Source organism: Nothobranchius furzeri, chromosome 2, assembly GCF_043380555.1.
Source record: "Nothobranchius furzeri strain GRZ-AD chromosome 2, NfurGRZ-RIMD1, whole genome shotgun sequence".
Classification (NCBI taxonomy): Eukaryota; Metazoa; Chordata; class Actinopteri; order Cyprinodontiformes; family Nothobranchiidae; genus Nothobranchius; species Nothobranchius furzeri.
The window spans coordinates 59,739,890-59,763,522 of NC_091742.1; the positions used below are offsets into that span (position 1 = coordinate 59,739,890).

Sequence of the window (23,633 nt, forward strand, 5' to 3'; positions counted from 1 at the left end):
AAATGTAACCCTTTACAGGTGACCAGGACACTGTAATCAATTTTTGGCAAGGGAAATTATCTTCTTTTCTTTTTTTTCTTTTTTTTTTTGCCATTTTTGGGGTGTTTTTGATGACACAATAGGCAGTATGAGTACAGTAACATCAACAGATAATACATAAAACCCTTATTTGGTCAATTTTAGCCTCCATGAAAATCTTAGTGATTCAATCACTTTTTGGCAAGTAAAATGCCATTTTAGTTGTCTACAATTAAATCATCAATAAAGAATTTAAAGATATTTTGAGGCATTTCTTATAGGTAAACGGGAGGGTGTAGTCTATTTGGCAAGTGACAATCTTAATTTTATGTGCTGAAGTGCTTTTATCTTGTTACTTTTAAATAGAGCAATGTAATGAATAGCAACCTACACAGTGTCATTAAAGCCAAAGCTTGATCATTTTAAATACTTTTTTTCAAGTAAAAATGTACCCAAACTAGTTAACTGTGGCTCCATGTCAAGTGGACTAAAGAAAGGAAGGGGAAAAAATTAAATCGCTGGAGAATTGTTTATTTCCATTTATACAACGTTTACATTCAATACAGGGTACCATTTTACATTGTTTATTTATTTTTTTAGTATCAAGGCTGTAACATAAAGAAAGCCAGTTCTTACCACAAAGTTTGTGGCACAAACCATCTTTCAATCGCAAATATTGCAAAAAGGATTAATATATCCTCATTGTGAACGTTTAAGATAAATAGCAACACTTAAAACAACTTCCGAACTGGAAAAACTAATGTGGCAAGGTGCAGAAAGGAGTGCCCGGGCGGGATTCGATCCCCAGACTCCCGAGTGAGAGTCATACGCTCTAACCAGTCAGCCAAAAGGACATCTTTTTGGCCAAGTAGCCAGGGCGCATCATCAATCGGGATATTGTGGATGCTCACACTGCCACATCTTTCTCCCTCTTTCCACAAGCACGTCCTCGTGCTCCCGCGCAGGCTGCCACAAACACTGCCACACTAATATCCGCGATAAACATCTATTTAAGTACCGGAAGAGGTTATCTTTGCTTTCTGAATGTCCATATTGCTAGATATGCTGAGTTTTAGGGCGAAATCCTGGGGAATTTTGTCTAGAAATGCAATTACCTAACCGTGCGCGATCCCGCGGTGGCTAATCATTTTTTGGCAGCGAGTCAATTTATGGCACAACACCGGCTCGGGTTTCTCCTCCTCCTCCCTCTTTTCTTCTCCAACCTGTCGCTGGGCTGAGGCTCCATCACTTCCTAAATTGATTTTACTTGAGCCTTCACTACCAAACAACTGTGAGATTTTAACACATGTGCCAGCATCAGCCTGAAGGGCCAGTTTCTTTTTTTAGTCGAATTTTCTCCGCTCCTCCTTTCCGTTTTTTGTTCTCCATTTTGTTAAGCTCGTCTGTCTGTTTACTGAGATTCACAAACAACTGGCGGGTGCATCAGACCTCTGGCTATTGGTCCAGCCCAGAGTGTATTATTACCAATTGGTCAATCCACCAACTTTTACGAGGCGTCGCGTGGGGCGGCGCGGACAAGTTGTCCGCAACAACTAGAGGCCAGGAAAAAAAAAAAAAAAAAAAAAAAAAACAGACACCGGCCCATAAAAGATGAAAGGGTCGGCCCAGCGGGCAGTTGCCCGCTATGCCCTATGGTCAGTCCAGCACTGCTTCTACTCAAGTCTCCTCTCTTCCAGCAGCCTTCCATCTCTCCCAACACGCACCAGCACTCCTCCGCTAGCCAGTGGCTATTCAGCGTTGTTTACTTAATCTCCAACACTTTACTTACAGTGATGTAGTTTTCCACGTGTTACAGAGATGATGCGCTTCTCCGACTAAGAGGGCTTCTCTCAAACGTTAACTTTGGACTTGGGTCTCCTTTGACTGGTAATTCGTGGGAGTTTACGCACAGCATACATAGCGTCTCCCAAGCTCTAGCGCTAACTAACTAGTAGCGTGTGACGCCCATCTCCACCACGCCAGCCGTGAGCCACGATTACCTGGTGGATAAGACAGCATTGATTACTTGATCTCCACAGCGTGTCCCCGGCTCACCAACCCTTCTTCATCAGCCATGGTTAACAAGCAGCCACTGATCGCTCCATATTCCGCTTTTATTCCGGAACTGCGCTGCTCTGGCTGGCTGCACGTTGAAGTAGCTCTGTTGACTATATGTAAGTTTAGCCTTTTCTTGGACATTTTTTTCTTCTAGTTTCTCAAGAAAAAAAAAATTATATATATATATATATATATATATATATATATATATTTTTTACTTTTCTTTTTCTGGTGCTGTGAAGCTTGGAGGATTTTTACTGCTATTTGTTCACTTTTTTCACTTTTTGAGCCTTTGTTATGATGCGTAACCATGGCAACAAGCTGGTTTACAATCGGGAGCAGCTGATTAACATTGGAAAGGCTGAAATAATACCTCAACTGAAGCCACAAATCCCAAATAAGCTAAAACGCAAGAAGCGTGGGTGCAGAGCGGGAGCAAAACAGAGACAGAAAAAGAGGAAATTCAAACCATCTCTTCCATCGATCATAATGGGAAATGTGAGATCACTGGCCAACAAGATGGAGAAACTCCAAGCCCTTTCAAGGACACAGCCAGAGTTTTGGCAGTACAGTGTTATGTGTTTCACTGAGACGTGGCTGCAGGACCATATCCCCGATTCCAGCGTCTCTCTGCCAGGATTCCTGACTGTCTGAGGACATATGGATAGAAAAACCACAAGCATGACATTATTACATTACATTACAAAATGTTACCATAAAAGTTTATCGCAAATGTTGTGAAAATAGCCTGAAGAGCGATCTCCCGACACGGAGGGACAGAATTTTTCAGGGGAACACTGTTTCTCACAACACCTGACCTCCCGTCTGGCGTCACCCCTCCTCCGTGTGTGAATCGTGACCGCTTCAAGACCTAACAGAACTAACTTGCTTCCTTCAGAACTGGTAGGTTGATAGTCATAATTATAAATGCTTTTTGAAAGTGGTCGAGTAGCTAGTTTTAAGCTTTGTGTGGGTTAGGCTACACAGGTTGGAAATTGATTATACAGTCAAACTCATGAGTGAGCCACCGTAGCTGAAAAACTGTCTCTGAACTGCACAGCGCTAAAGAGTCGCTTTTTTTCATCATGATTTCAATGGATTTCACACATGGCGCCTTTAAGTAAACCTGAAAATTTAACCATTCTTACATTTTATACATTAAATTACCTTTATGTATCTTATTTATATTTTTCTAATCCTTGTGTCCTACATGCACAGTTTTTTTCATGACGGTATTGGAACTGACACCATTGCTATTTTTTAACACCGGCTGTATACGGTAATACGGTAATACTGCACAAGCCTAACTGAGATAATTGTTTAAGCTCTAGCTTACAGTTTAAAAACAATATTTAGTGTTACTTTAACTCATGTTAATGACTTAATTTGTTGCTGCATGTTCAAGTATTCATTTTCCTTACATATTAAGTTTAAATGAGCTATTTGTTGCGCAAGATACGTGATGATTGTTTGCAGGTGTGTAGGATGGACCTTTAACCTCACATCCTGTGACTCTGGTTCTAAGAAAACACAAACCGTCAAACTGGGATGTAATGATTTCACTTTTCAGCTACAGAAGAAGGTGTAGACATGTGGTCTATCTTTTAAAAGTCGGTGATTTTACTCTGTTAACTCCACCGGTGTTGGGTGGGCCTCTTAAGGGGGACCTGAGAAGATAGAAGCTAAGTGGTTGTAGATAAACAACAAGGCTTGATAATAGGAGAACTGCTATTTAGGGCTTGTGATGTTACAACTCCTCACGATTCCGGACTTTCTCTGAATTAGAGGTTTTCAGACCTAAAAATGCTCCAGGAACACTCCAGACACCTGTCAGGAAGAAATAAGAATCTTTAATCCAGTTCTTCTTCACAAATGTTCTTAGAGTTGTCTTTTTTAGCTATTTTCCTCTGAAACCTATCTTCCATAAGAAGGTAGCCGTTTGCCTCAACCTCAGACTTCTGCTTTAATAGTCACAGAGTGCCTCTGCAACACCGGCTGCTTTTGTTTTGGTTACAGATAAAATCACACAAGAAAAACACCAAAGCAGCACAAAAAAAAGTAAAAAAAAAATATGAAAGAAACGGAGAGTCGGTGGAGAAGTTGGAAAGTAGTCCAAATAATTGAGTGTGAATTTTACAAAAACAACAGACACACTCAAAGTGCAGGAAGGTTTGTCTGTCTTCTCTTTTTATGTCTGGAACAAGACACACTTTGAGATAACGAGGAGATAGTAAAAGAGTGATGAAGCAGAGCAGAAACTCTCCCCTTAGCCCAGATAGCACAAATCAAGACTCTTCCTCTGGTAGAATTTCCTTTATCTGGGCTGAAGGCAGGATCTGACCCTTCCTCCCGTTCCCACCTCACCTCGTTTGATCTCAGGCTGGTGCCACCGATCTCCCTCACCCTGGCGTGTGATTCATGCCTGGACATATGGAGGCGATCACAGCGCCTGTTGCTGAGAGTTCTCCTTGGGATTTCTGACTACCTGACAGACGGAGAGAGCTTCAGTCCAACGTCTGGATGAGGGGCGGACAAATGCAGGGAAAGAGATAGGGATAGAGGGGGAGGTGAGAGGAAAAGAGGAGGAGAAATGAAGGAGAAAAAAATGACTGCACGCCACGACTGGACTGCCTCCTTTTCCCCCTCAACCTCACTAAACTTTATCCTCCCTCCTCCTCCTCCTCTTCCTCCTGCGTGTGTGTCCGTTTGTGTGTGTTTAAAATGATTTGGGGAGAAGAGAGGGACACGCATTCGGAGTTTGGCTGACGGTGCAGGCAGGAGCGTCACACAGGAGCCTGAGGGGCTGCAGACTGAGGCTAAAGAGGACTGGAGAGGTTTAGATCTGATTCTCAGAGTCAACAGTGATTGACAGGCAAGCAGAAGGAAAGATAAGGAAGAATAGATTACACAGAGTCCTGGAAAAGCCTAAAATAACAGAAACAAGAGTGTATGAGGAGCAAAGACAGAGCCAGATATGCTGATTTGTGTCTAGAAGTCAGGAAGGCAGGAAAACATTTTCAGACTGGAGGTTTCTTTTTTTTTTTGGAGACAAAAAAGGAGCAGATGGACAGAAGTGCTTTTCGTTTTTGAAGAGAGACTCTTCATCCACATCTAGCAATGCTTTTGAGAAACTCTGATCTGAGTTACGCCAAGGACGTGGATGAAAACAGGATTGTTCTATAATCAGTTTCTCTTAGGAAGTAGACCCGCATCATTATTTTTTTTAGTATTTAACGTCCATCAGCAGAGGTGCTGTGCTGATGTCCACTATGTTCTCTCCAAAGTACTCTTTAATAGCATCTTGGACTACTTGTCTTCAGGTTTTGTGCATCGTGACCGCCTGGACCTCAGCCTGGCCACAGCAAACACAGCTGCAGCCGCGCCGGTCCAGACAGATGTTGCCTCCGTCGTCCTCGGGAAACCTGTCAGAGAGCGCCGAGAGCAAAGTGGAGCGCCTTGGCCTGGCGTTCAAGCAGAACGTCCGGGAGCTGCGCGAGAAGAGCTCCTGCTTGGACCTGGTCTTCCTGGTGGACGAGTCATCCAGCGTGGGTGCCAACAACTTTCAGAGCGAGCTGAGGTTCGTACGCAAGATGCTGTCTGACTTCCCCGTGGCGCCAGAGAACACTAGGGTGGCACTGGTGACCTTCTCCTCCAAGACGCACGTGGTGACGAGGGTGGACCACATCTCAGCACCGAAGTCCCATCAGCACAAGTGCTCCCTGTTCAACCAGGAGATCCCAGCCATCAACTATAAAGGGGGGGGCACCTACACTAAAGGAGCTTTCCAGAGGGCAGCGGTGAGTCACGCTGTTCAGGAATGTCTACCGTGTCGGTAATTTGTTTGCTCTTGCAGAACTATTTGTTTTATGTGTGACTTCTGTGTGTGTGTTAGTCCGGAGGCTGCTGTGTGTGTATGGTGTGTGTGTGTGTGCACATGTGCAAGGAGTAATTACGGCGTGGAAAGGTAGATGTTAATGAGGCTCTGCATGGCTCTGCTGTTGCTGCAGCTTCCTCCAAATTACACAGCAGCAGACAGTTGAGGGGAAGCTGCATGCTGGGTAATTGTTCAGGGGTTTCCAGTGATGAAAATACCAGAACGACTCAGCCGATTTATGTGTCTCATCATACGCACTGAGGCGCGTCCTATTTCATGAAGAAAAACATAATCTCAGAAAGAAACTTAAAGGTGGAAGAGATGCTGAGAAACTGAGTGAGAAGTTTATTTTATTTTGACTGTGAAACAGAAGCAATTCAGTCTTTTGTTGTGAAGGCGAGAATTTGATCAAAATGTTTGTTATTTTGGGTGTTGGTGGGCACCACCGCTCAGGAAAACGCTCTTTGAAACACTCTTTCAAGCTAGACATATGGTGCAGTTCATCTGTCATCCAAACGGCCCAGCTGTAAAAGCTGTGTTGGTGGTACAGGGGCTGGTCCTGTGTAAACACACACACGCACGCACACACACATGTTGGCTGCATTCACCGTAGAGTAAAACCTTCACTGACTCACATGCAGTCACATTTAAAATAAAAGCAAACCACAAAAATCTGTCAAACCGTGTTTACATCTGGAATATTATCAAGGTTTTGCTGACTAAATCACAGATAAGCCCAGTTTTTGTTTCTTAGCTGAAAGCTTTGGACTAAATCCTCCAATTAAACACTCAAATCTTGGCCCCCAGGACAAGATTTCAGCGCGCTAAGTGCTGATAAGCCCTCAGCTGGCTGTGTCCTAGTCACTAAAGACCACATTTACAACAAAAAGCTTTCTGGGCAATCTTCTCATTTTTTAGAAACAGTCCAAACGCTCTAGGTGATTTATCACGTGACATATTTGTAGTCTCGAGGTGACTTTTACAGAAATCTGAGTGCATTCTCCTGAGGCACTTACGTTGGCTGTGTTAACTCTAATCGAGTTGCTTTTCACGTATCTGTCCCATCAAACTCGTCTGTAATTGTGTTTAATGTAGCATGTATGACTGGGTGGTATTTGTTTTTGGATACCATTAAACTTGATATAAAATTGAACTCTTTGCCTGGACTTGCCTGTCAGTTAGCCTTGTTGCTGCAGGTAATTTTACAGTATTTTTAAGGCTCCTGATAGATTTTTAACCTGCGTGTCTTAGATTAGACATGCAAATTTATTTTTATTGACATTTAATTGCAAAGCAAAGTTATAAAACAATAAATACATAAATAATAGTTCACATAAAATGGTTAGGAGCATTACAGACCTACAGAACGTGAGCCTATTAGTCATTTTCCTTCTCATTCTTCCGTAACACACAACCCCACCAGCATTCAATTGTGAAACACTGCCCACATTTATATATTTCAGATCTTTTGTCAGGTCTATAATATTGTTTTCTAATGGCCACCAATTATTTAATGTTTAAGGAAAAACTCTTGATTCTGCATGGGGAAAGTACTGACTGCAGCAACTCTGATACCAAAAAGACAATTCAGTTCAATTCAGTTTTATTTATATAGCGCCAAATCACGACAAGAGTCATCTCATGGCACTTCACATAATAAATATTCCAATTCAGGTCAATTCATTAAGCCAATCAGAAAAAATGTTTCCTATATAAGGAACCCAGCAAATTGCATCAAGTCACTGACTAGTGTCTGTCTTTACAGCAATCCTCATACTAAGCAAGCATGTAGCGACAGTGGAGAGGAAAAGTCCCTTTTAACAGGAAGAAACCTCCAGTGGATCCTGGCTCAGTATAAGCAGCCATCCTCCACGACTCACTGGGGATCGAGAAGACAGAGCAGACACACGCACGCACGCACACACACACACACACACACCAAGCAATGTGTCTATGGTTACATTGTGATTTCTTAGTAAATATTCTATTTGGCGAGAGATAAACTTTATTGTTTTATCCTAGTGAATCTATAATTAAACTGGTGAACTAGCAGTAGCACATCCAATGTCAAGGAAAGCAAAAAGTTAGTATCAAGAGAAGGAGAATTTTTAAGTGGTTAGCAGCAGTGTGCTAGATGATGGCCCCCTCCATGAGGCCACCACAGCTCAGCAGAACATCATTGTAGCTTCTTCTGGGGAGAAAAAACTTAGAGAAAAAATAAAGTTAACAGCTGAAATTGCAGAAAATAATACAAAGAGCAGATTGTAGAAGAAAGAAGTAGAGATTTTAACCACAGGCCCTATCAAATAAAAATGTTTTAAGCCTAGTCTTAAAAGTAGACAAGGTGTCTGCCTCACGGGCTAAGGCTGGGAGCTGGTTCCACAGGAGAGGAGCCTGATAACTAAACGATCTGCCTCCCATCCTAATTTTAGATATTCTGGGAACCACCAGTAAACCTGCAGTCTGAGAGTGAAGTGCTCAGTTAGGAATGTATGGAACAATCAGATCACTGTTGTATGATGGAGCTTGATTATTAAGAGCTTTATATGTGAGAAGGAGGATCTTAAAATCTATTCTGAATTTAACATGTAGCCAATGTAGGGAAGCCAAGACAGGAGAGATATGATCTCTCTTTGTAATTCTCATCAGAACTCTAGCTGCAGCATTTTGGACAAGCTGAAGACTTTTAACTACATTCTGTGGACTTCCTGAGAGTAATGAATTACAGTAATCAAGTCTTGATGTAATAAATGCATGAACTAGTTTTTCAGCATCACTCCTGGAAAGGATGTTTCTAATCTTAGCAATATTCCGAAGGTGGAAAAAGGAAATCCTACAAACCTGTTTAACTTGGGATTTGAATGACATGTCCTGGTCAAAGATAACACCAAGATTCCTTACTTTGTTCTCAGAGATTAATGTAATGCCATTCAGGTCAGGTGATTGACTAAGCAATTTCCTTTTCTGGATTTCTGGTCCAAAGATGAGAACTTCCGTCTTGTCTTGATTTAAAAGCAAAAAGTTTAGAGTCATCCAATTTTTTTTGTCCTCAAGACAAGCCTGTAATCTACCCAACCGATTAGGTTCATCAGGGTTAATGGATAGATATAACTGAGTATCGTCAGCATAACAGTGGAAGTTTATTCCATGCTGTCTTTTGATTTTACCAATTGGGAGCATATATATATAGTAAAAATAATTGGTCCAAGCACTGAACCCTGTGGTACTCCACAAGTAACCCAAGAGTATGAAGACGATTTGTCATGTACATTTACAAAATAAAATCTATCAGACAGGTAGGATTTACACCAGCCTAGCGCTGTTCCTTTGATCCCTACAACATGTTCAAGTATTTCTACAAGAACATTGTGATCTACTGTGTCAAAGGCAGCACTGAGATCTAACAAGACTAGAACAGACACAAGATTCCTATCTGAGGCCATGAGAATATCATTTGTAACCCCGGCTTTCCACGGGAGCCGTCAGCAGCACGTTACTGCAGCAGCACGTCATAGCTGCTGATAGGAACCGCTGTAGTCAACAGAACCTTTTCCACCGGAGCCGTCAGCAGCGCGAGTCGGCCGCGTCTCAGGAGCAGCATGTCGTGGCCTTTACGCGCCGGTTCTATTGTCTACACGCGACGCCTCTGAAACGGGTCAAGTTCGACATTTTTGGGGAAGGAAAGACAGGAAATCGGACGCAGAAATGGAGAGAAGCTCCCGAGATTTTCAGAATAAAGAACGTACTGCTTTCCGGTTGCTTTACTTTTAAAAAACATTACTAACTGTGCGTCCCCGTGAGAAGTTATCACCTAGCTAGCGGTCTCCTTTGTTTTTCAGGTCCGTATTGGCGATTATAAAACGGACAGAACATAAAACACAAACCATGTTGTAATTTTCTCCTGCTTGTTGTTGTGTTTACTGACGAAGTCACTCGTGTGACTTCGTGCTCGGTCGGTGACAGCTGCTCCCCTGCTGCTTCGCATCTCGTGGGAAGGGCCAAGCAGCAGTTTACGCGAGCAAGACGTGCTGCTGCAGTAACGTGCTGCTGACGGCTCCCGTGGAAACCCGGGGTAACTCTCACTAATGCAGTTTCAGTGCTATGATACTCTCTAAAACCAGACTGAAATTCCTCAAACAGATCATTAGTGTTTAAATGCTCACATACTTGGATGGCAACTATTTTCTCCAGGAGTTTGGATAGAAATGGAAGGTTAGATATTGGTCTATAATTCATTGGGTCATCTGGATCCAGAGAAGGCTTCTTAAGTGAAGATTTGATTACAGCAACCTTAAAATATTGTGGTACATATCCATTTACTAAGGATAGATTGATTATATCTAGAATGGGGGCAGTAACCAAAGGAAATGCATCTTTAAATAATTTGGTTGGGATTGGATCTAAAATGCAAGTTGAAGGTTTAGATGAATCTAATATTTTTGATAAATCTGAAAGCTCAACTGGATCAAAACGGTTCAAGCACAGATGAGGTTCTACAGTCACCTCTGATGCTGCTTCCCTTACTGAGGAAGAAGAAATCGCATTAGGGAGGATGCTAAAGATTTTGTTTCTAATAGAATTAATTTTACTTATGAAAAATCCCATAAAGTCGTTACTGCTGAGGGGTAAAGGAATAGCTGGTTCAGAGCTATGATTCTGTGTAAGTTTGGCACCTGTACTGAAAAATAAATGTAGGATTATTCTTATTCTCCTCAATTAACGGTGAGAAATAAGCAGTTCTAGTTTGTTGAAGCTAATTTTTGATAAAGCACAAGACTATTTTTCCAGGATAAGTAGGACTCCTCATGTTGCGTAGAGCGCCATGTTCTCTCCAATTTTCTAGAGTTTTGTTTTAAAGCTCGTAAATGAGGATTAAACCAGGGAGCCAACTTTCTGTCCCTAATTACCTTCTTTTCTAAAGGGACAACATCATCTAATGCCACACGTAAAGAGGAAGTAACATTATGAACTAAGGCATCAATTTGTGAGGGGCTAGAACTGAAAATATTGCCCTCTGCTACGTTCCTCTGAGATGCTGAGGACAGTAAAGATGGAACTGTTGATTTAAAAGATGCAACTGCGTTGTCAGATAGAGACAGACTATAGTGAAATTTACTTTCATGTCTCGAGAACTCAGTTATAAAAAACTCAAAGGTTATCAGAAAGTGGTCCGAGAGGACTGGACTATGTGGAAAGATAATTATCTCCTCACACTCTATGCCATAAGTCAGCACAAGGTCTAATGTATGATGGCAGGAGTGGATGGAGCTATGTATTCTTTGAGTAAAACCAATTGAGTCTAAGATATTACTAAAGGCTACATTGAGGCTATCATTTTCAATGTGCACGTGAATGTTAAAATCCCCGCTATAATGACCTTATCAGTATTTAGCACCAAATCAGATAAAAAATCAGAGATCTGATCCAAAAACTCAGAGTAAGGGCCTGGTGGACGATATAAAACTACAAACAAGAGTGGTTTTACAGTTTTGCAATCTGGATTAGGGAAACTCAGAATAAGATGTTCGAACAAACTGTAGCTATTAATTGGTAAGGGATTGATTAATAAGTCCGAATGAAAAATGGTTGCTACTCCTCCTCACCTTGTACTTCGAGCAATATGATTATTTAAATAATTAGAAGGAATCGACTCATTTAAACTAACATAGTCCTCTTGGTGCAGCCAGGATTCTGTGAGAGAGAGCAAAAAAAATCTGATTATCACAAATCAAGTCATTAACTAACAAAGTCTTAGAAGAAATAGACCTAATGTTCAATAACCCACATTTAATTTTTCTAAATTTCTGCTCAGTTGAATTTGTTCTAATATTTATGAGATTTCCGTGATTTGCTTATTAAGCCTGATATTTAATCTGTGCGATTTTGGCCGTGGGCAGGACATTGTCTCTATGGGGTAGTGGGTGGGTAACAGTACAGAAGCTGCAGAGGGGTGGGTTAAACTACGACTCTGCTTCCTGGTCTGGACCCTGGGTTGTCATGGAGGACTAATAAAACTGGCCATGTTCCTAGAAAGAAGAGCTGCTCCATCCAAAGAGGGATGGATGCCGTCCCTCCGCATCAGACCAGGTTTTCCCCAAAAAGTTTTCCAATGATCAATGTAGCCCATGTTGTTTTCAGGAGACCACCTAGACAACCAGCGGTTGAAGGACAGCATGCGGCTAAATATGTCGTCACTGGTTCGATCAGGCAGGGGGCCAGAGAAAATTATGGAGTCCGACATCGTTTTGGAAAACTTACACACCGAAGCAACATTAATTTTAGTGACCTCCGATCGGCGTAACCGGTTGTCGTTACCGCCAGTGTGAATAACAATCTTGCTGTATTTATGCGTATCCCTAGCCAGCAGTTTCAGGTAAGATTTAATTTTGCCCGCTCTGGCCTCAGGTAATTATTTAACTATGGTTGCTGGAGTCTCTAATGCCACGTTTCTGACTATGGAGCTGCCAATGATTAGAGTCGGCTTGTCAGTGAGTGTGTCACTGAGCGGGGGAAATCTGTTAGAAACGTGGACGGGTTGGTGGTGGCCATCGACATATAAATATTGGACAATGGGTATCGCGTCAGACCCGTGCCACAACCCGTGCAAGCGCATTGGGTCCACAGCGCGTGTGTGAACGGGACTCGCGAGCAAAAATATACATGGCAGCGCGCGCGTGAACGGGACTCGCGAGCGAAAATATACATGGCGAGAGGTCATTTGTGCACTGAGAGGGAGCAAACTGTGTCTGTGAGCGCACAAGGATGTGCACAAGTGACAAACCTGCGTGCGCGCGTTGCCAACGAGCACACGGCAGAGGAAAACGTGCGCGCGCGGCAGCCTCTCTGCGCGCTCGGCAGCCTCTGCGCGCTCGGTTTCTAATTCCGCTCGCTCGGCTGTGAGGGCTTTTGGCACTCTGGAGGCGTGGCCTGTGGCAGATCTTCCCTGTCCTCTGATTGGTTAGTTTACCCCGCACTTTACTCTCTACCTATCTATATAAAAAAATCTGAGGTTCAGCAGTTGCTGTCATAGCTCAGCTGGGAGAGTGGGTGACTCTCACTCTGGAGGATCCATGTTCGAGTCCGGCCAAGGAACATAGAGTTGATGTCATATTATTCTTTCCTAATTCCTGTGATATTATTTTACAGTTGTGACCGTTCAACTGTCATTAAACGTCCGAATGTTTGCTGGGCAGTGTTTTAAAAAGTGCACATAAGCTAGATGGTTTTAACCAGGTAAAAATAGACTTGTGGGTGTAGGTATGTTCAAGTTTAAAAAGTTCTTGCCTCATTAATGTATTGTTTATTTTTTTCAGCATTTAATTGACAAATTATCCTTTCAAATAATTAATTGATGAGTTACATAATTGTCTATTTAGAATTGTTGAATGGACTGAGTCAAGTTTGGTGCACTTTATATATTTCAAAACATGTTTTTTTTATTTTAATTATGCATTAGGGCTGTCGCGGTAACCGCAAAAATGAAATATCGCAATATGAAGAAGCCCACCGCGCTGCATCATGGGCCACCGCGATTACTGAACTTGGTTCAACTCAATGATGCATGTTGAGAAGGATGGCTGCACTGGTATCAAAACGAAACGTTACTTCGCTCCTTTGGGAGCACTTTGGCTTTCAGTACGTCAGCTGCTGCGCAGCCAGAGTCCTTGGCCGAGACAGAGCTGCCACCAGCGGCAAAAAAATAAATAAATAAATAAACGCTCGGAGACCTGCTGAAGTCCCGGACAAGCACTGCTTCTGCAACCGTCCTGAAGAGAGTTTGAGCCGAGCTGGAGCTCACTCGCTACCTGCAGGAGGAATGCATGCACCCTAAAGAACCCCCCATGACACGGTGGAGCAACAACCGGGAGAGATTCCCTTTACTCGCACGCAGGTACGTGTGCGTTATTGCAACGAGCGCACCATCCGAGAGGGTTTTCAGTGTTGCTGGAAATGTTGCCACCCCTCTCAGATCCTCTCTCAAAGCATATATGGTTAACATGCTGGTTTTGCTTGTGGGTAACAAGGACATGACCGAGCACTAAATCACCGTCATTCGTGTGTGTGAAAGTGAAAGTGAAATGATAATGCGCCCGCCCCCCGGCGCACGCGCGCCTGGTACATGTAATTTTTTATGCTTGATTTTAAACAACTAAACAAAATGGGGACTTGTTTCTTATTTGTTAGATGCTGCAGCCAAATTTGCATTTAAAAGTTTAACCTTCTCCTGAATTTTGTTGTTTTTAAGTTCAGTCGGACTCCGACTGTCGGAGAAACAAACGTTACTGCGATCTGTGTTGTTACCGCCCTTTGATCTGCATTCAGTAAAGTGTTATAAAAGAAGGCACGGCAATTTTTAACCTTTTTTAAATGTGTAAACATTATGTTTAGATAGTACTGCAATAATATCGCACACCGCAATATTAAGCCACCCTGAATCACCGCAGGGGGAATTCCTCAACCGCGACAGCCCTATTATGCATATAAATAATTTTAATGTTAATTTATTGAAATATTTCTATTTTTTCATTACCTCACCCTTGTTTTGACAAAAACAAGACCTTGCTGGATAATATCACGGAGAAACTATTTGTTCACAGTACTTGGCTCAGTGAGGATCTGTATACCAAAGGAGGAGATACTCATAAATCTGTCTGCAGATTGTTACAACCCAGACTGGAAGTGGTGGGCTGTAATAAGAAAGGAGACCAAACAGAGGAGTGGGGGTTCAACAACTGATTTATTTAACCAAAGTAAGGATTTACTAAAGCAAGTTAGTGAACAGAAAATGGCCATCTCAAGGTTTTACTCGGATGTCCCTCAGCAGGGTCCAGGACTGTTGAAGGTCATCTGAATGAAAGCTTGATATGCAGTTTCTTTATGAAAGTGTGTAAATATACAGTGTGGTTGCCGTACATATGTTGAGGTTCTCACATCAGGCTTCTTTGCCCAGGCCTTCACTAGTGGGCTATTTTAAAAGTTGGTAAGGAGAAAAACCACAGCATATAGCTGATTGTTTACAAATGCAAGGAGGGGAATAACAATCAAAAACCTAGTGTTCTTGGACCAGATGAATGGAGCGCTCCACATGCACTCAGAGATGTTATGGCTTCTGTTTCTATAACTTTACATGCAGACATTTGAGGTTTGCCAGAAAGAAAAGCTGGCCTGTACACTTTGCAGGGCACAATGTCATCAATGAAGAAACCCCTGTCTACCATGATGACCATCTCTAGTTGTAGCATTTTCAACACACCAGATTCCCAGGTTGGTCGCTGATAGTTCCAGCATACAGTGCTGAGACAAAGGTCACTGGCCTATGTGGCACAATCCAAATGAGCCTCTTCAGGGTGCAGTTGAACTTGAGGAAATATATGACTCTGGAAGAGAAGGGAATATGGCCATTGACACCTCAGATCAGTGCAGTCAAAAATTACTGGTGTTTGGGTAGTCCTGAACGTGTTGTGATGCCCCCACCGTCTCATTGGGTTTTCATTTGTGTTTAATTGTGTTTTTCTTCTGTTGTAGGCAGCTCGTTAAGCAGCCTTGGAGGCACCTGGGCTCAGGGTGTGGTGCTGCCTACAAAGCCTACTGTTTTTCTGCTTTCACTGGGTCTCTCCTGTGTGGTGGAGAGTCCTCACTGGCCATTTTCTGTTCACTAACTTGCTTTAGTAAATCCTTACTTTGGTTAAATAAATCAGTTGTTGAACCCCTCACTCCTCTGTTTGGTCTCCTTTCTTATTACAGCCCACCACTTCCAGTCTGGGTTGTAACAATCTGCAGACAGATTTATGAGTATCTCCTCCTTTGGTATACAGATCCTCACTGAGCCAAGTACTGTGAACAAATAGTTTCTCCGTGATATTATCCAGCAAGGTCTTGTTTTTGTCAAAACAAGGGTGAGGTAATGAAAAAATAGAAATATTTCAATAAATTAACATTAAAATTATTTATATGCATAATTAAAAAAAAACATGTTTTGAAAGATATAAAGTGCACCAAACTTGACTCAGTCCATTCAACAATTCTAAATGGACAATTATGTAACTCATCAATTAATTATTTGAAAGGATAATTTGTCAATTAAATGCTGAAAAAAATAAACAATACATTAATGAGGCAAGAACTTTTTAAACTTGAACATACCTACACCCACAAGTCTATTTTTACCTGGTTAAAACCATCTAGCTTATGTGCACTTTTAAAAACACTGCCCAGCAAACATTCGGACGTTTAATGACAGTTGAACGGTCACAACTGTAAAATAATATCACAGGAATTAGGAAAGAATAATATGACATCAACTTTATGTTCCTTGGCCGGACTCGAACCTGGATCCTCCAGAGTGAGAGTCACCCACTCTCCCAGCTGAGCTATGACAGCAACTGCTGAACCTCAGATTTTTTTATATAGATAGGTAGAGAGTAAAGTGCGGGGTAAACTAACCAATCAGAGGACAGGGAAGATCTGCCACAGGCCACGCCTCCAGAGTGCCAAAAGCCCTCACAGCCGAGTGAGCGGAATTAGAAACCGAGCGTGCAGAGGCTGCCGAGCGCGCAGAGAGGCTGCCGCACGCGCACGTTTTCCTCTGCCGTGTGCTCGTTGGCAACGCCGCACGCAGGTTTGTCACTTGTTCACATCCTTGTGCGCTCACAGACACAGTTTGCTCCCTCTCAGTGCACAAATGACCTCTCGCCATGTATATTTTCGCTCGCGAGTCCCGTTCACGCGCGCGCTGCCATGTATATTTTCGCTCGCGAGTCCCGTTCACATGCGCGCTGTGGACCCAATGCGCGTGCACGGGTTGTGGCACGGGTCTGACGCGATAAATGGGTTTCCAGAGGCTCCAATAACATGTTTTTAAGAGAAATGGGAGGTGGCCACCACCGCCATTTTGAACCTGTCACAGGTTCCGTCAAGCCCAGACAATTCCACAAAAGGGAAGAGAGGAGGAACTGAGGGTGGGGCTGTAAGGCTGGGATCAACTGACGACACCCGGTCGAACTAGCTACAAGCTAACCTGAAGCTAACCCATAGCTAACGCGGAGGTGGGAGCTAAGCTAACGGAGGTAGCAACCTAGCTACAACCGGAGTTAACTGTGCACAACACCAGAGCTTCTGAGTCAGAGATACGCCGGGCTGACCGCTGGGTAAAACTGGGTGGAACACAGAAGTCTCCCGAGAGCTCCACAAGCCGGCAGCTGCACAGCAGACAAGCGCCGCTGCGATCTGAGATCCGCAGAGCTGCCGCTGGGGAGAACCGGGTGGAAAGGTTTCCATCCCAGAGCTCCACAAGCCGGCAGCCTGCGCAGCAGACAGAAGCCGCGATCAGACAGAGATGCGCCGAACTGTCGGGAGGGGAGAACCGGGTGGAAAATATCGGTTTCCATTCAGAGCTCCACAAGCCGGCAACAACATGTTATATTTCAACCCATTTTCTAAAGTGCAGCATTATGTTAAATGCACTGGGTTTTACCCTATTACTTTTAAATTTCATGGTTAAACAGTACATGTTAAAATCTAAGCTCAGCTCGGCAGTGACCTAAAATACATAAATATAATTTTACTTACTGAAAAAAATGAAGTGGAGACTCCTTGGACGCTCTATTAGTGCAATTAATGCCACAGCAAGTCATTTTGTCCAACAATTGCACAAATTCCAAAAAAGAATACACAAACACAGAGACTCAAAATCCCGGAACAGTTTCCAGGCCAGACCGAGGCTCTACTGAGGCCTTTCCACGGAGCTAGCTCTGTGGTCACGTGGGTCTGCGGTGGCGGTCACGTGGGTCGGATGCTCATTAATTATACAGAATTTTAGGCTTGCAATACACTTAAACATAAGAGTGAGAAAAAATTCACCCCCCTCAGAGTTGTCATGAGTGTAAACTAGTTAATTTAAACCAAAAACATGTTTTGGTACCAGGCTGTAAACATGCTTATTTCTGCTGTGAAATTGGTATTTTTAACATGGGAGTCAATGAGGATTTGCTCGCTTCTGACACCAGCCCCCAGCGGATGAAGGTGGAACTGCAATTTTTGGTACTTCCGGGATTGCTTCAATTTTTGAGCCGCATTGTGGGGGCTTGGTGGTGGCCCACGGGCTGGGTTTTATGCTTCCTGCGTACCGTCACCCAGCCGGCCTGAGGTCCCGGCTGCTCGGGTTCTGCTGGAGGATCGCTACGGGGTGGTTCTGAGCTAGTTAGCCCCATGCTAGCTAAGTAGCTACGTGACTAGCTTAGTTAGTAGTTTACAGGCTTTTCAACAGCGCAGAGCTGGACATCCAATTCCGACACCTTCGCCTCCAAAGCTACAAAAATGCTACATTTATTACACGTACCATTATCGCTAAAGGAGGCAGAGGAGTAACTAAACATCTGACACAGAGAGCAAAAGATAGGAGACGGAGAAGCAGAGACAGAAGTAGCCATAGCCATGCTGAGGCTAAGCTAACTGGATGAGCAAACTGTTCAACACCAATAAATTGCGTGCAAACTCAAATGGTTCCCTAAAAGCTAGGTGGAACAACAGAAAATGTGTGTTTTAGCGTACTTATGTGCTACAATAACTCAGAGATATCCTAGTACAGAGAAATTAAATCAGTTTTAGCAAGCCACAAACACCAAACAGCTACACATAGTGCAACACTGGAAACAGGAAACGCCTTACCGCCAGGGAGTGTCAGCTCAGCAGTAGACAGCTGTGTGACATGGCAGCTCTTGTAATAGGGCTGCAACAACGAATCGATAAATTCGATGAAAATAGATTACTAAAAGCGTTAGCAACGAATTGCGTCATCGATTCGTTGTGTCGCACAACTCTTCCAAAAGCGCCCCCCCCCCCCTTCCCGCCCGCCGTTGCGCACAGACCAGAGCAAGTCAGATCAGCGCGAGGGAGAGCCGCAGATCAGCGCGAGGGAGAGCCGCAGATCAGCGCGAGGGAGAGCCGCAGATCAGCGCGAGGGAGAGCCGGCAGATCAGCGCGAGAGAGAGCCGGTACCTGCAGATCAGCGCGAGAGAGAGCCGGTACCTGCAGATCAGCGCGAGGGAGAGCCGGTACCGGCAGATCAGCGCGAGGGAGAGCCGCAGATCAGCGCGAGAGAGAGCCGGTACCGGCAGATCAGCACGAGAGAGAGCCGGTACCGGCAGATCAGCGCGAGGGAGAGCCTGCAGACTTGCGCTGCTGCGAACCGGTTCCGCATTGTTGCGCAGCGATCCAGGCAGCTGCTTCCAGCGCACGGTCCATTCTCAAAGTGGCGCAACCAAAAAACTATAATTAGCACACGATCGTTCTTGTCTGCACATGTTCTCTATTTTCTGTCTTATTTGTGCCTGAAGCGCGCTACTGCGGAGCTCATCACCTGTGCTGTGGTGATGTCACCTCACGCAGCATCGAAAACGCGCTCTGCGCTTTGCGGTCAGGAGATCTCTTTGATCTGCTCAAAAGTAACTGATGAGGTGAAAAGGTAAGAATCCAGGCAACAGATTTTCTGGAGAATTATGAGGAGATGCAGGAAGATGAGAGACAGACACGACAGGAAAATAGTTAAATAAAAACAAGAAAACAAAGTAAAATGTAGGTAGATTTATCTCCACTACACGTTTTTACCAGTAAAAAACAATAAGTTATACACGTCATATTTATACATCTGATACAATTCAGATCACCTTCAAAACTCAGTCACACACCCAGGGCCGTTTCAAGACATTTTGGGGGCCAAGGCAAAATGCCCCCCCCCATCCATAACTGGGCTCCCCAGAAGCCTCTGTGTAATTCATACCCTCTCCAGGAGTGTTAGTAAAATCCCCTCAGACATTACTGACATGTTCTAATATTATCAGATGAAAAACTAAATTATCAGACATGCTGTCTCATCTGCTTCTTTTCTAAACTTGCAAAAAGTAACAAAACCATTTGAAAGCCACTATTTGTGGATTCTCTGAAAGTTTCCATGGAGTGTGTGACAACTTATTTTTTCATTGATCCTATCGTCTAATCTCACAGCTGAAACAAGCATCCTTAATAATCTGTGCACAGGAAGCTTACCGATGCTGTAGTAAAACAAAAGGTAGTTTCTTATTAATAAAACCTTGTTGCAGCACTAAAGCATAAAAATTAGATTTTGCATTAAATATGCAAAATATTTACATATGAATTGTTTTAGAGCCCTTTTATTGGCAGAATCTGATATTAATTTAGTTCTTACAAAAAATGGGTCCCAACGTGGTTTGTGTGGTGTTGCCATAGTGTGACGTCATAGGCACAGATTCCCTGTCCTCTTGTTTGGAAATGGAAATATGATCACCCTACATTAAACAAACTGTCCACCCGGGCTTTTGCGCTGCACAGAGACGCTTCGCTGCCTATGACTTTGAACGTCAGTTGAGAGTCAGTCTCATGCAGACTGACCAATGAAGAGAGGGCCTCAAGTTAAGACCCTCTCCTCATTGGTCAGTCCACACGAGGTGGGTCAAAGGTTACTCTGGGCGGGTTACGTGTTGTCAGGCATTCAAGTATTGAGTATATTTACTGAATATTACAGTAAAATATTCTGTATGTGACCACATTATGGTGATCCTTGGGTCGTGATGATGGAGCCCTTGAATATTGTTGCCCAGGGTACAACAAAGTGTTAATCTGGCCCTGGTTCCGCCGTCACATTCCCGCAGAAACTGGTTGATCACACCGGGGCCAGACTACTAGCATGTGGTTTTACAACCACAATGTCCTCAGAAGCAAAAACGCTTTTAAAAGGGAGGGAGGAGTCCTAACTGTTGCTGCAGGCGTGTTGTGTGAGAGTGCAGTTATATACTGGTTAATATATTTTTGGGTTCAGTTGCTTTCATGTGGCCTAATGTGAGTCTATTTGGGATCATTGGAATGATCAACAGCATTTCTTGATGTGACTTTATGGCAGTTGCCCAGGGCATCATCGCAAGGAGGATGGCATTCATTTACTTTTGTTTTATTTGGTATTTTTTCAGTCATTTTTGGAAATAGTGATCAATTTTGATTAATTCACAGTCTATGTTTAATTACATTTAAAATAAATGTCAACAGATGAGATCAAACAAAACAGATGAGAATTGCCCTTAAGCTGTTTAACTTGGACCAAGCATTTTAGGTCACAGATAGATGTAGCTTAGGGTCTCTGTCTATACACCTTATAAGACAATTTAGGTGATGGCATGTTGTTTTTCTGCTATTGAAGTGTTTTCTAATAATGTTGTGTTAAATAAAGTGAAGGAAGGAGAGAAATAACGTTTCCCTAGCAGTTTTTAAAAATTTCCCCATGTAATCCGATTAATCGTGTCGAGACCCCGTCCGATTAATCGATTATCCAAATAATCGTTTGTTACAGCCCTATCTTGTAAACATGATTTTGCCTCACTTTTAAACCACAGATGAAGACAAAAAGGTTACTATGATTTATCTGCTTTTATTTTAGGCAGCCTTTCAAGTTTATCACCAGGAGGCAAATACTTCAGCTACTAAAATGAAGTGATCCAAGCCCCAGGTTGCATCATTATAGTATAGTCGGCTTCCGACCAAGTCCTCCAAACACACCCACATCACCCCACTTCTCCTCCAGCTTCTCCTCCAGCTTTGGCTGCTGGTCAACTTCAGAGTTCATTTCAAGATCCTGGTTCTGGTCTATAGGGCCTTACATGGACAAGCACCATCATACATTGGTGGTCTTCTTAGTTTCTATTCAATTCAAGTTTATTTATATAGCGCCAAATCACGACAAGAGTCGTCTCAAGGCACTTCACATAATAAACATTCCAATACAGGTCAGTTCATTAAACCAATCAGAAATAATGTTTCCTATATAAGGAACCCAGCAAATTGCATCAAGTCACTGACACCCTCTACACCCCCAGCAGGTCCCTGAGGTCCAGTGACCAAAGCCTACTGGTTGTGCAGCGCACCAGGCCAAAGACCAAAGCTGAGATCAGTGGTCTCCTTTAAAAAGCAGCTGAAAACTCACTTGTTCAAGCTGGTTTTGTATGACCTTCATCACCCTCTCCTTATTCTGCTCTCACTACCTATTCCACCTTCCTCAGGATCCACTGATTTCCCTCTTTCCTATTCACTCTCATTCTTTACATTTTTATCACAATTTTCAAATTTAGCTCATTTTACATATATTTGTAATCATTTTCTAAATTCTTTTTCATATTTTACATTTTTTGTTTTTGTGAAGCGCCTCGTGATTTTTACCTTAAGAGGTACTATAGAAAAGATCTTTTCTTCTTCTTCTTCTTCTTCCTCATTATTATTACTACTTAACCCTAGTAACGTGTGCGTATTTAGGCTCTTTGGAGGACTCTGACCAACAGCCAATCTCCTCCCAGATCTTATTTTTCCATGTAGATAAATTATCCTAGCAGAAACAGACCTAGAGCCATCACATCAGCTTTGCTCCAAAAGCCCCATTGCACCTGATAGATTCAGTCTGACGTTTACTGCATGTCCTCACATGATCAATGAAGTGAGGGAAAATACCTTTTGATTTATTACCCAATCTTGGAGTTTTTCTTTTAAATTACCTGCCTGAATCTGTCTGGAAAAAGAAAAGGGGAGGTTTGTTTTTCGTTTCCATTTGCTGCTTAAAAGATGGGTCAGCTACATCTAATCAACAAGACTCACCTTTCATCTCATACCAACTAAACTCTACCGCAATAATAGAGGACCTAAACGAAATGGGAATTTTGTGACGTGTGAGAGAGCTGTAATTATAGTTTGGCATTTCGTCCCAAACATGTCTCCTTTGTAGCCATTCATGACAAAAACCAGAGTGTATCAGTGTGCATTAAGTGAGGCAAGTGTGAGAGTGTGTGTCTGTGTAGAAGGAAACAGTGAAAGTTTAGAAGAGCGTAATTGATAATTGCTGTATAATAATAATAATAATAATGCCATTTTCTATCCCCTTGGCTGGTCTTGGTTGTTTTAAGTGCTGTAGAGAACTGGGATCCATTAAGAGAGATGTTTTTCCACCAGCCGCACATGTAGAGACGCGGCCGTCTTCCAGCTCTCTTCATCTTCGTCCCTCTTAGTCTCACCCTGTCTGTCTGGCTGCTGTCTCTCTTCTCACCAAATACATCAGCCAGTGGGTTTAAAGCATCAACAGTTGTAGTTTCCACTCTTAGTTCTGGCTGATTTAATGGTTGCCGTTTCAGTTTTCGTTGGACTTCATTTATGGCAAGTTTGAATGTCATATTCAGTGGTTTGGTGTGTACTCAAATGTATCCCAAATGAGCAGATGAAATAATATCCAACAGAAGTCAGTAGAACTTTTTGTATCATCGCCATGTTTTACTTGTTTTCTCAGGAATGTGAAAGAGAAAATAAATAACTTCGTTTACATCAACAAGCCATTTGTGCCCTGTGTAAATTAGATATCAAGAAACTTATTTTCAACCATGCGCTTTATTATCTATAATTTTAACATAGTAGTTTGGAAATACAGTAAACACCAACTCAAAGGTCAAAGAAGTGAACAAAATAAAATTAGCATTTCTTAGTGTAGCTCTTTTATATCATTGATGCATTTTGGCGTATTCATTTTTTTTTGCCTTATTTAGCTGTGAGTCATCCATTTAATTTTCAAACAATTCAAGTTGGTATTTCTGCTTTTCTTTTATACATTTAAAATAAAAACAACTAAATATATCTACTGTAT

General features: G+C 42.7%; 1 protein-coding gene and 1 pseudogene across 3 annotated transcripts in view; one reads left to right on the forward strand and one right to left on the reverse strand.

Moving 5' to 3' along the window:
* Positions 1 to 23,633, forward strand: part of svep1 (sushi, von Willebrand factor type A, EGF and pentraxin domain containing 1) — a 160,847-nt gene that overhangs the window by 7,747 nt on the left and 129,467 nt on the right. For 2 of the 3 annotated variants that reach the window (XM_015946779.3, XM_015946780.3), the window contains exon 1: positions 5,129 to 5,873. In XM_015946779.3, coding sequence (XP_015802265.3) covers positions 5,337 to 5,873 — 537 coding nt within the window. In that variant the 5' untranslated portion in view covers positions 5,129 to 5,336. Of the gene's footprint in view, positions 1 to 5,128; positions 5,874 to 23,633 lie in introns of those variants that run through there. The other variant, XM_054747696.2, reaches the window with a different exon arrangement.
* Positions 11,864 to 12,908, reverse strand: LOC139063920 (uncharacterized; annotated as a pseudogene).